The sequence below is a fragment of the Diadema antillarum genome, unplaced genomic scaffold (assembly GCF_040938485.1).
Source record: "Diadema antillarum isolate AM-2024a unplaced genomic scaffold, OU_Dant_1.0 seq00000706_RagTag, whole genome shotgun sequence".
Lineage (NCBI taxonomy): Eukaryota > Metazoa > Echinodermata > Echinoidea > Diadematoida > Diadematidae > Diadema > Diadema antillarum.
This window is the reverse complement of record NW_027271611.1, coordinates 243518-256632: the sequence shown is the minus strand read 5'-3', so window position 1 is coordinate 256632 and position 13115 is coordinate 243518. Positions and strand designations below refer to the sequence as shown.

Genomic DNA, 13115 nt, shown 5'->3' with positions numbered 1-13115 from the left:
ATGTTTTCACTGAAATCTGATTAAGCAACGCTGGACACTGGCACTGGTCCGACTGTCCCTGACCAGTAGAAATCACTTTTGGACCAGTAACTTTTTCCGAAATGGACCAGTAAAAAAGGAAAACACTGGGTACCTACTGGTCCAACAGACAGGTTGGACCAGTAGACGGGTATAAAAAAAAATGGGTTAGTGTGCAACCCTGGTTTAAGCATGCTTGATGAGTGCAAGTTTCCCATGTTATAACCGAAGTATGTTTTTGCCTTTACAGTATTGTGTTACCATGTGTCAGAATGCACATTGCTGATTTGTTGTCCAATCCATATGCACTGGGCATTCTACATTCTTCGACTGTTACTTACACAGCTTCATGGTCACCTTGAGAGCCAGGGGAGGTACAGCAGCCATGGGAAAAGCAAACAGAGAACTAGGAATCATTGTTATCCTATAAATGAAGTCATAAATATATCAGTGATCATTGTATGTGTAATTGGTTTTGTTGACTTCGCACATAGAATCAGAGGGAGGTACTGCAACCAAGGGAAGAGCAGAGAGAGAGAACTTGGGTCGGTATTATTTCACCAATGTACTCACTGCTATATCAATGTATTGTAAATTCATTCTTATCCCTTTGTATGACACAGCTTTGACTTCATTAATACAGCTAGGGAAGATATTGAAGCTAATTTCTAAAGAACTGAGAGAAAACTAGGCATTAGTAGTATTTTGCATTATGAGAAGGAGAAAAACAAATTAAAAAAAAAACACATTCAAACTGGCATTAAGTTCTTGAGAACTGGAGTCAAAAGGGGCCTGAGCTTTCGATCCTAGCAGAGTCTTCATCAGAGGCAAAATAACAAACAGGCAAGGAAAGCAATCACATATATGGACTACACGCAACAAGAACAGTTATGGGAGGGCTAGGGACACGGAACAAAGAAAACAAAAGGGAAGGGTTGGAGGTCACGAGCAAGGAGCCCAACAGGTAAAGGGAGGGGGATTATTAAAAGCATGAGGGTGGACAGACAAAAGACAGAGGAGGGTCAGTAATGATCCCGAGGACCATTGGGGCAACCTGTGAAGGATAAAGATGAATAGGAAGGCAACATCAAACAAGATGAGGTACAACAGAGGGATAAAGAAAGGAAAAGAGTGAAATAGCAACAGCATGAGTGATGGGCCGAGCAAGCAGCGAGCCCTAACCTGATTACTTGCCACTATTGGATAAGCAGTTTTCAGCAGCTCTTCTTGCTACATTAAGTTCTTGTGAACCTCATCAGGCTAGAGTCTTGATCAGTACTACCTGTATGTTACAATGTTGACTTCATCTACTGCAGCCAGAGGGAGACTCACCCACCGTGGAGAGAGCCAGACGAGAGGTAGACATGATTGAGAGCCAGACGGGTGTGGCCCTGAATGACTACGCCCGGAGGAGAATACAGAACCTGCTGGAGAAGGAGGAGAAGGTTGGTAGAATTTAGATGATAATGCAGGATGGGCCAGAAGTAGGGGGATTAGGCGGGGTGGTATCACCAGGTGATTTGCCCTTCTGCGGTATCGAGCTCTGTGCAGAGTTACTACTCTGCGATGGCTTTACCTTTACCGCAAGATTTTGACTTGTGGCTTCTGTATTGTAATGTTTTTCCTTCGATTTTTCCTTCGTAGATGAATAGTTTTGTGTTCGGCTTTACCTTCGCCGAATCTTTTTGTATTTTGATATCTTTTGCAAGTCGAGAAGTCATGGCCACGTTGAGCGTATTTCGCAGTAACGCGTTGTTAAACTTCAGGAGGTTATTTTCTACTGGTGCTCGCTGAACGAACGCGCGGTAATAAAAGTGAAAGGAGGCGGCGAGAGAGCTGCTTATATAGGCTCCTGGCAGGGTTTCCCGACTTGTAATACAGGGGCTTAAAGGAAAAATGTGTAATATTTAGTGGTGGCTAATCATGATTACGGTAACAAGTAGCAATTGTAAAACTACTATGGGTAAGTATGGCGAGGTGCTGTAAATTAGAATTTAGATAATGTAGGGTGGATATTTTTGTCCATGGATGTTATATAGATTTACCCTTACTAGCCCAACATGTTCTGGAGGAATTTTTGCTGCCAAATCTATCATTGTGTCATCTGTAGATCCATTGGTTCTTTTGAATTTTACTGCATATCTTATACTGTGGAAATGTTAGGTGGCACCGGTTATTAAAATGCATTGAATGTGTACAACGTCGCAAAGAAATTTACAAAAAATTACCATATCGTCAGAAAAGCTGAAACTTTATATCTTGTGCACATGTTGCCAAATAAAGATTCATCATAAATTCAGCAATTAAGAGGCTATTGAAAAATCTGCAACCAAAACAAGCAGCTTTATGTGATAAACAAAATGGTTCATTTCAGAGAGAATTGTTTTCTCTACCATATGAAACACTAATATCTAATGGTGAAAACTATAGCAAAAAGATGTATTATCACAATATAAAGACAAAATCAAAATGTCTATTGTGAATGGTAAGTCGTGTTACTACATTTGAGGATTGCTTCTTATGTTGATATATTAATGTATCTCAGTCTTTATGTGCCACTTTTGATGGACATATGATTTGTATATAGTTTAGTCTTTAGGTCTACAGGAAAGGCTACACCAGAAACAAGTCCATGGTATAGTTGTGTTTTGGGCAATTTTTGTAACTCTGCTTTGTCATAACCATGTCTTGTTTTCAAAAGTCAATATTTCTCCCAAATTCTTTATCATGTGGTTTTTGTTGTATGTTTTAAATTATATCGCTTGATATACCGCAGGAAACACACATTTAGGCAGCATGAATGAAGTGAAAATATGAAATTGTGTATTTTTGTACTAATGCCAGGTTTTATGCTATACATGTATGCTGTCTTTGATTATTCAAAGATGGTGCAGTCAATGCAGACAGCCCTGATGGAGTCAATGGTCCAGGCCGTCCGCAGCCAACAACCCACACCTCAACCCAGGCATCCTGCCATGGCGTTTTCAGACTTCAAGGTGAGCATGGCTTCAGTCGAATGGACGTTCTATTTATCTTCCCCTTCTCTCACACCTCTGCATATTTTGTGGTGTGTCAGGCATGAAAAAAAGAGAGTGAGATAGTGTGAAGCCAATATTTATTTATTTATTCAAGATTTCATGCGTGTTCACAAAATAGGAGTGCATACAAAATGTATGCATAAACTAAACATTTCCATTGGACATTAAGTTTTGTGTATGTAAGGCAGCAACATATGTTGATTCAGATGTGGTGTTTGATCAACCATATAATCAAGAACAGAAGTGACACCTGGGTTGAGCAACAATATCCTATGAAATATTGCTTAGAATGAGTGGATCATTTTATAACTAAGGCAACTATTTGTCATGCATAAACCTTTCAATGTGATATTTCCCCTCATCCCATCCCCAGTTCCCAGAGTCAGATGCAGCCGACAGTCCAGGAAAAGGCAAGAAGAAGGCGCCCTCCAAGCGGCCTGCCCTTGATCAGGTAAGGCCATAGCTTACTCAATCTTCTAACCTTTGCAATCAAGCCCTTCCATCCATTGTCTTTTAATACTGATTTTCCATGGAGTTATGCATCATTCTGTCTTTCCATTGCACATACATCATTGCAGCCTGAGGCAGGAATTAGAAATAATGAAGCTTTGTTATACCCATATATGTGACCCTGCATCACAAAACTGACAAAAATTGCCTGAGATGGATTTTTTTTTTTAAAATTGAGGGCAGGTTCTAAAAGAGCAGACTTCTAAGCTTTAAAATGATGTATAACTCATTTAGAATGGACTCTCTTAACCTATCTAAATATGTGTGAAAAAAGTGTGAACTGAGAAAAGAGGCTGTGAAGTACAGGGTCTATTCAAGCACTTAATCTTTACTACGCCATGCTAGCTGTGTGATGAATGGAACAAAACATTTGTAAACCACCAGAGCCACAACAATGAAGGGATTATCAGATTAAGCTGAAATTGAGCACGCCCTATCAGCTCATTATGTCCATGATTGATGCTAACTTTCAAAACAGTAGCATTATCCTGTCAAAGGTTATTAGAGTTGAAAGTGAAAAGTGTGGAAAAGGGGCCTCTAAGACATTCCTGGTCACACTACTCTAGATACAAAAAAGGATTGTAGAAAAACTGCTGAAAACACACTTTCCCATTCATTATATGATCCCATACTGAGGAATAATTTAGAAGGCAAGCTCTTTCAGAAAGTATGAAAAACTCTAAATTGACTTGGTTGACCCATTTCACCTTTTTTGAGTCTTCACATAAAATCTAGGGGTGTAACTTTTTGTTGGTTTTTGTGATGCACGGTCACATATATCCTTTGCCAATTCATGCCATCTTGCTAGTTTGTACTGCCAGCATTTAGTTACATTGTACTCCTTCCTCCTCTTTTCACCCAACCCAACTTCCACTCATTTGCCAGAATATAACCCAGACAAAATCTGCCCAGAGGTAACATTGTGACAGTCTGCCAGGAAGGCCATTATAATACTGATGGTATCGGAAAGATCGTGAGATAAATCATGGATGTGAATGCCTTTTCATACCTTTATCTGAGTGTGTATGCATTTTCATACCTTTATCTGAGTGTGTATGCATGTGTTGTTTGAGGGTGCACATCATCACAACCAATGCAGGTTTTGGATTTTGTTTGTTTGTTTGTTCTGCATTGAAAGCTCACGAGAGTCAAATAGTCCTTGCAAATGTTACCTGGCAGGCGTACCTCATGCCCTAGCCTTAAACTTATTCATGTTTTCATCTTCTTCTCAAAAGCTTGATTGTGGCTTTATCACACTTGGTATTGATCATTCAAGGTGGGATGGGATCATAGTTCCTACACATGGTGGGAATGCCTCCAGGTGGCCCCTAGGCTGGGGCCCAAATATCCCTAATTTGCAACTTTTTATGATTTCTGACATAGGCCTTCTTATCTTCTTCTTGAAAAGAGGTGGCTGGATTTTGACCAAAAGTAGCCGGAATCATCAATGGGAAGGGGACTATAATATGGACAAATGATGGTGGTTGTCCAAAAAGGGCCCGTAGGGCAGGGCCCAAATACCAAAATTTAAGTGGTGTTGAACAAGAGGCCTGCAGCAATCCTCAAATCTCAAGATAAATTTATGAAAATGGTTTATGATACTCCACATAACCTTCATACACACTCCTTCATATTATGAAGGTGCTGCAAAGATGCCTGTGGATCTCTTGTTTGGTCATTGATAATTTCCAGGGTCATAATTTACTGGTATTAGGAATGTAAGCTCGAGTTGAAACTTTGAGAATCTGGACTCACTTGGATGCATATTATACAAATTCTTAATTAGCTTGTGGGTGTGTGGTATTTCGCCACGTAATTATTGTCGCCATAGTTGCGGCAAGCTTTAGACACATCAGAGGCCTGCATTCCGGTACCCCTGGTTCCATTGACACCCACTGTGAATTCCTTTCTTGTACACAGCCCTGTGAGAGGAATCAGCTAGTCTTCTCCGCAGACCGAGAGATGATGATGAGACATGGCCCCGATGATGTTCCAGATGAGTTCTTTGACGTGACTGTGAACGACATCCAAAGTATGCTGTCTAGTCTACGGCATCAAAGGTAATGATTTAGTTTTTGTGATAAGTACCATCTCTATGACATATGCAATCTTGAAAAGTTTTTTTTTAAAAATTTTTTTAAGGCGTTACATCACACTTTTCTTGTGACCTATGATTTTCACTGCTTATTAATACACATTGTGTCTTGGTATGGATCATGGCCTAATCACTCTAATAACTCTTCTTTCCAACATCCATCATTCAAAAAGGTCATATCTACCAAAGATATGTCTTTTGAACAATGCTGCTGTATGAATGTATGCAGATAGTCATAAGACATCAATGCTTAAGAAATCATCGATTGAAAGATTGAAAAGAATGCACCTGTTCCAAAAGAATTCAGGATATAGCAGAAAGCTGTGTGGATGTCACTGATGGGAACAGTATGCTGATTCGTTGTCATGGTAACTTCCGGCCTTAACAAACTAAACAAAATAAAAAACAAATGCCTGCAGAAATGATGTAAAAGCACTTTGCTTGATAACTTGGTGTATTCCTTCACTATCAATAGTATCCTCACAGTATTAGTGTTTATGTATGTGTAGTAGGTTTCGTCACTGGAGAAATCAAATTGCTTGGTTTGAACTTCAGAGCATGAGCCAGTCAGAAAGGCAAAGAGGGATTTCTTGAGTGCTGTCTTGAAGTGCCAGTGTACGTTTGTACGCAATCCTCCAAAGTCTGCAGTACAAAGCATCAGAGACTCCAACTCTCCCGTTTTCGACGGGAGATCTCCCGCCGAAAACCCATTTTTGCAAAATCTCCCGTTCTCCCGTTTGAGATTTAATTTCTCCCGCCCTGGCTCTGTGTCTCCCGTTGGAAAGGATTTCTTACTTATTGCTATTGTATGTTGAAAAAAATAAGCCTTAGATAGCACCAGAGAACATCTAGAACCCTAGGAACTTCGCGCTTCGCCCACATCAACTTGGAGTCTCCCGTTTGCTAGGGGTTTCAGGCGGGAGAATCTCCAGATCAGAAGGTGCTTTGGGTTGGAGTCTCTGAAGCATCCTTTTGGTTCATAATGGACCGAATTTCTGCACTGCCACCACAGTATTTTTAATGTATTTTTCTTTTTCATTCTTTAAAAAAAGTATGAAGGAGCAATGCATGCTGAAAGTCATTGCTGTGAATGTTGGTAATTGACAGAATCCATAATGGTTCCCATGTCTCTTGTGAATCGAAGAATCTGGAGAGGTGTGCATGATTCACAAAATAGGAGGAACTTTTCGGTTTCACGTCCTGGACGTGGATGGCGAGGTAGTGACGTCATTGAAAGGAACTGCGCATGCTCCAGGTTCTCCAGCATGTCCAACCGCAGAATCGAGAACGTGTCTTCAAAGGATTTCACGTCCTTGTAGATCCAGACGTGAGTGACGTCATTGCTTGGCGCACCAGTTGCCAGTCGGCAGGAGAAATGGGCCATGATGTCATAACAGTATGTCATGAATGGCGTGCACTGAAAATTGAAATGATTGATAACACCACGGACATAATGAGTGGACTGCAGTCATTCGGAACCGCTCTAGTACAAGAATGCCGTCCTCGTCCACACAATCAAAAAGTCCCTGGTTTGAGGTACAGGTGACTGCCTTTATAACAAAGTTCTCAGGACTAGCTGTTTTATTTTGCTTTTAGCCTAACAAATAAAGTATATAAAGATAATATAAAGAATACTTATGAGACTGAAAGTTTTGCTCTGCTGTAATGAAATTTCGTCATTTAATCTTGTTTGTTATGATGGCATTCTTTGATTGTCCCATTGAAGCTCTGAAAGAGAGAGAGATCTGGAAACCAGAGCCATGAGAGAGAGGAGAGAGGAGCAGAAGATGAGCCAGTACGAGAAGGTAGGAATTGATTTGATTGTCTCTCATCTTGAAGCTCTATCTGATACATGTATGTGTGTCTGTCCATTTATCTCTGTTTATGCTGCAGACAATTCGCAAACCTTCTGCAAATTAAAGGCCCTGGAATGCAATTTTATCTCTTTGGTCATGTACAATTCCAATCTGACAGTTTGATTTGTATCTAATGTAAGCCTGGTTGCACATCAGTCTTTAGAATCCATTGACTAATTTTTGAACAGACAGATAAAATACTTTGCTTGTTGTACATTTACAGTACTTGTGGGCATGAAGAGTCACTACCTATCTCACAGCGGCATGAGAACAAAAGTACATTGTGCAACCAAAGGTCATGCCACATGCCGGGAATAATTTTCCTGGTATCGCATCGCAATTTGCTGTGCATTTTTACACCACTGCTCTGCAAACTAGCTTTTGTGTAGCAGGTTTCTTCGATAGAAGTGTACAGGATACCATTTGAAATACTGTTCAGCTGAAATTGCTAATCAAATTTGAGTTGGAAAATTATTCCCTGCACGTGATTTTTTTTTTTGCATTTAGTGAGTTACCTCAGAGACCGTAACATATAAGTTTATAAAGTTTAATGACGAAGTCAAGCAGCACAGTGGGTGATTTGTAGTGTGATGCGAATGCTGGCATTGGTGCTATCCAACAGTAATGTTAGTGATAATCCTGAACTTGAAATCAGTCGGTGTTAGCAGGTTGACCTCCAAATTATCATATATACTGTTGTTCTAGTATGGTGATGAATGTCGTCTGCTGAACAGAGTTCCACTATTCCTGTTGGGCAATGAACATGCCTTTTTCGTTCATTTACAAAATACGAACTTAAAGACCTTGTCATTCAAGTTTGCTGTTGATGATTACATGTGAGGACCACATTTGCTTTATTGGGTGCACAACGTCTCAACTCACATTCGAGTGCAAACATGTGTGTGCATATAGCCTGTGCATTCTCAAATGCAATAATTACCTGTCGAAAATACACAAACACTCCAGACATGGCCATCTAAATCTGTGTCTGGGAGCAAAATTGTGATTGTTGTGTTTTTGAGTTGTCAGTTAATTTGTGGCATTTTGATTGTTCTTCATACTCACTTGTCCACTACACACTACAAACAATTTCATGGCTGCATCTTTTCATGTTTGACTTGAGCAGTCACTTTTTGTATGTGCAGTTCATGCATAAATTTGTAGTGTCAAGTGTTAAAGTGTGACTGCCACAAGTCTTTTACCAAATTGTATCTTATTTTGCCCATGAATAGCAAAAGAATAGTATGTGTCATATCATTGTTCACCCATGTAAAGGCCACACTGTGAATTTTTCATGAAAATTCATGAACATTTTTGACATTGAATATCAAGGGTATGGTCTGATAAGTTGTGTGAGCATCTGTGGATGTGTGTGTGTGTGTGTGTGTGTGTGTGTGTGTATGTGTTCTTGGATATGTGCACATGTGGGGTATGTTGTTAGGTTCAGGTACTCCTTGTGGGGAACAATTTCTTGGTAGGGTAAAAAGTATGGATGTCACAAAGATGCATCCTCCATTTTTGGCAATTCATATTGATACATTTTCTAATGAATTCTACACCATAGACCTCATAAGCAGTTCTGGAGGTGTGCGAGATTTATGCACATATTTTCATGTGTGCTTCCTTTAGCATGCCAAAATCGCCTAGCCCAAAAAGTAAACAGCAGCATCTACGTTATGTGCACAAGGAGTTTAGCTTCCAACCGACTGCATGCATTTCCAAGGGCACGACGATGCTCTTATTTTGGCTAGCTATTGGAGGATGAAGCCTGATTGTGAGGAGGAAATGAATTTCGGTAAGTTGGACAAATATGATTGAAAGTTTTACTTAACTAGCCACACTGTAGCCGGGGAAAAAAAAAAGAAAAAAAAAAGAAAAAAAAAAACCCCTCCAAAACTTAAACTAAGTTGTAAGGTGTAACTATTACCCATACAGAGTGCAGGCTTTTGATATTTTAGTAATCTATAAATAGCACTGTAGGGCTTGGGCAAAGACAGCCATTTGTTTCTTTTTTATGTATAATTGATAAAGCACTTATTACAAGTCCCATTGAACATGTTTTTCTAGATGATTCCATAATTAAATCATGCTGCACTGGATTTTTGTCAGAGATATTGACATGAATTTAAATCCTCTATAATGTAACATTTCATGAACAGTATTTTGTTGCTTTTCCCACATTTTCTTATCAGCAGGTAAGCCAAGTGTGGTTTGTTTGATTATAGTATGCAAGCTAGTGCTAAGTTTGCATTCAGTGTATAAGGTTTAAAATAGACAGATCTAGACAACTATAAAAGTAGCCATTTTTGTGCGAGTAATTTTTATCACTCAACCGGATTATATGAACTTCGCATGTTTTTAATTCTCAGGGCAAAATCAAGGATGCCACAGAACAACATATGAAATAGTATGATATATAACAAGCAAAAAAAAAACAAAGAAAAGATTATGTGCAAATTTTATCGAGCTAGTTTCATGACATGCAAAAATTTGCACCTTTGGTACGGTAATGCTTTGTGCATAGGCTATCATGAGAACTTTGTATCTCTGTGTTGTACCCCTGCCAATTCCGTGACCACCCAACAAAACTTCATTGGGCCCCAAAATGCCTTGAAAATTACTTCAAGGTAAGTCAGCAGGCAATATCTCCTCAGATTGCGATTACATGTGATCATTGATTGTGTACTTGAAAGAACACAATTTGTTGATCGCATGCTGACTTATACTGTAGACAAAGCGTCAAATAACATTCTACAATAGTACCACCTAATGGCATTTGTTGTCCATTTCCTTTCAAGCGATCGTCGTAGTGTAGCGTCTAACATACGCATAGTTATATGTTGTTTCGTTACACGAAATATTTGTGAGATAAAAGATGAATTCCATTCAGTGTAATTTTGTGTTTTCAGCGTAGTAAAATTTTGCCTGCGGCAATGCGTAATTCTGACACAGTGTAGTAGAATTCTGATATGGTGCATTTGTAAATCCAACGCAGCCTTGTGCACATCTGATGTGGCAATCGGGCTCATCCTATTGTGAAATACACTGATAGATGGGTAAGCACTTGCATTAGTTTCCTTTGTTTGTATTGTTTTGTTTTTGTTTTTGTTTATTTTCGAAGAGTTGTTTCAAGGAACACATTAAGGTGCGTTCATGAGCGAAAAGTCTACATTTTGACTCAAGTTTCGTTATCATTTTGATGAATTACAGTGTGTGGTTTAAAATTTTTACACAACCACTATCTTCCATGCACTGAACTTGTCCTTTTTTAGGTTTCATTTTCAAAGTGCCTTTCAAGTACTTGTAATCATTTTATTGCTGCACACATAGATTTTTTAAAAGCCATAGAGTCAAGATAAATTATTTAACTTGTAGCATTTTGCATACCAAGTTGCTGGCATTTCGTTGTCTGACTTTTATGACCACAGTGTTGTTTACTGTCTACATTGTGTATTAATCTCATCAATCACAAGGGTAGATTACTGATTTTATGTGATACATAGACCTACTTTGCAAGCTTGTAGTGCTGAAACATGGATCAAATTTAAAGCAAAACTCCAGGGGATAGTGTTTTTTGCTATTCTATTTGATTGTCTAAAACTAATAACCTTCTTTTTATATGTTGTCAATTCTCAATGTTTTTTTTTTAAGTCTTGCAGGCATTGAACTGCCATGAATTTAAAATATACTGAAACATTATTTTCATTTTCTCTAAAGCTTTATGCTGTGTAATTGTTTCTATGGACATGGGTAGATTACTGATTTTATATGATATGTAGACTTACTCTGTGATCCTTCTGTTGAGATGTATTCATGAATATTTCGTGCTTGAGTAGTATGGTGGTATATGGTGTACAGCGTATATTTAGCAAGTATATTTTTTCGCAAATCAAGACTCCCTGACGACTTCGTGAGTGGTTAAATTTGCGATCTTAGAGGATGGTGATGAATGGAGCGATGTAAGCAGGCACATCACATTTAAGTCAGGATCAGAGTTAATATTTTTGCATGTTTTTAAATTGACAAATAGAATCCAACTCACAAAATTCACGAAAAAATAAAAACCTCCTGAAATATAGGGCATATACAGTGTGTCATGAATACTTTACATTCTGCATCCTCTTCATCACTCTTTTGTATTCTGTAGGACAGTGCCAAAATTCTTTGATTCGATTGTCTGTGGAATGCTGCTTGGACATTGAGAAACTTTTCACCATGCTACACTTCTCCTGCAAATTCTTTTGACAATCTGGAGAGAGAAAAAAAAAATGATCATACTGCCATTTGCATCTTCTCTTTTGTACCCGGATGCATGATAAAATATATAAGGAGCATTTAGTTCAGCAGACAGTGCTATTAGCACAGTTAGCAAAAGTTGTGACTGGAGATATGTATGACTTGAATTCAGTTGAACTGAATTTATCTCCACATCATGAGATGGGACACCCTGATCAGCAAAACCAATATCCATAGGAGTCACAAATACGAGGTCAATCCCCTAACACTGACTGATTTCAAGTACAGTACTGAAAGAAATGTTGGTGTTGAGATAACATCAACGCCATACTCGAACGCTGCTATGGAAATCATTCAATGTTTGATTTGACATTGATTGACCAAAATATCCAAGATTCAGACTTACTGCATCATAATTTTCACATCTGTTTGTCCAGGCTATCGTCACGTCAAGGACCGGAGTGTATCGTCGTCAGCCCTCAGAAAACCAGAGCAGCACCACAGCTGTTGTTCATAGGACAGAAAAAGGAGCCCAGACTATCGATAACATTGAGGTTCATGTCCTAGAAAGTCAGGGAGTGGCTGCAAGGGAAGTGGATGGTGATCAAGTGCACGATTGCACGGATGAGTGGCTGGAGGGGGAGAGTGTAGTGGATAACGAATGTGCAAATTGGGCAGACACTATGCCTCATGATACTAGCGTCGGGGGCGGTGACGTGCAACAGGAAAATACTGAGAGGGTTTCCATGAGACAAATACTTGAGAAGCTGGAAATCATGGACCAGAAGATGGACCAGCTGCTCGCCATAAAGGGATTACCTAGTGAGAAAAACAAATTGACTGGTGGAAAAATGAAATTACGTGTTAAGAAGAACAAATTTCTTGGTAAGAAGAACAAATTACTCGTTAAGGTCAACAAAATACTTGGTGAGAACAAAGGAGAGGGGCAGGGGAAGAGTGATGGAAAAGGTGCGCCAGAAGATGGCTGGAAGTTCAGTCACAAAGACCTCGCTCTATTAAAGACTCAGAGTCGCTCGCGAGCCAATTTTGCAAAGAGATTCATAGTGCAGTTGATGTCCCCGAAAGAGCTGGCGCAATGCAACTGCAGTGGGAAATCGTCGAACCGTTCAACCAGAGGGGTTGTGCGTGCCATCCCTGCAGCAATCCTTTCCAAGGTACTTGAAACAACATTCAAGATGTGGCAAGTGCCAGACAGTGATCGTGGTGTGGCATACCGAGAAATTGTCTCGGCGATAGACCTCCACTGCCGCCGCTTGGCGGCACGCCAAAGAAATCGGTGAAAACCGGGTAAAAAAACGTATGTGTATTCAGAAGAGTTAGATATTTTTGAGCAAGCAATTT

At 39.5% G+C, this 13115-nt stretch overlaps 1 protein-coding gene across 1 annotated transcript in view; it reads left to right on the top strand.

The window, feature by feature from the left end:
* The window catches only part of LOC139737812 (tether containing UBX domain for GLUT4-like), a 54207-nt gene that overhangs the window by 13656 nt on the left and 27436 nt on the right, over positions 1–13115 (top strand). Inside the window, exons 7-11 of the mRNA XM_071648488.1 lie at positions 1335–1463; positions 2904–3014; positions 3430–3507; positions 5487–5626; positions 7388–7466. Of these exons, the coding sequence (XP_071504589.1) occupies positions 1335–1463; positions 2904–3014; positions 3430–3507; positions 5487–5626; positions 7388–7466 (537 nt within the window). The remainder of the gene's footprint in view (positions 1–1334; positions 1464–2903; positions 3015–3429; positions 3508–5486; positions 5627–7387; positions 7467–13115) is intronic.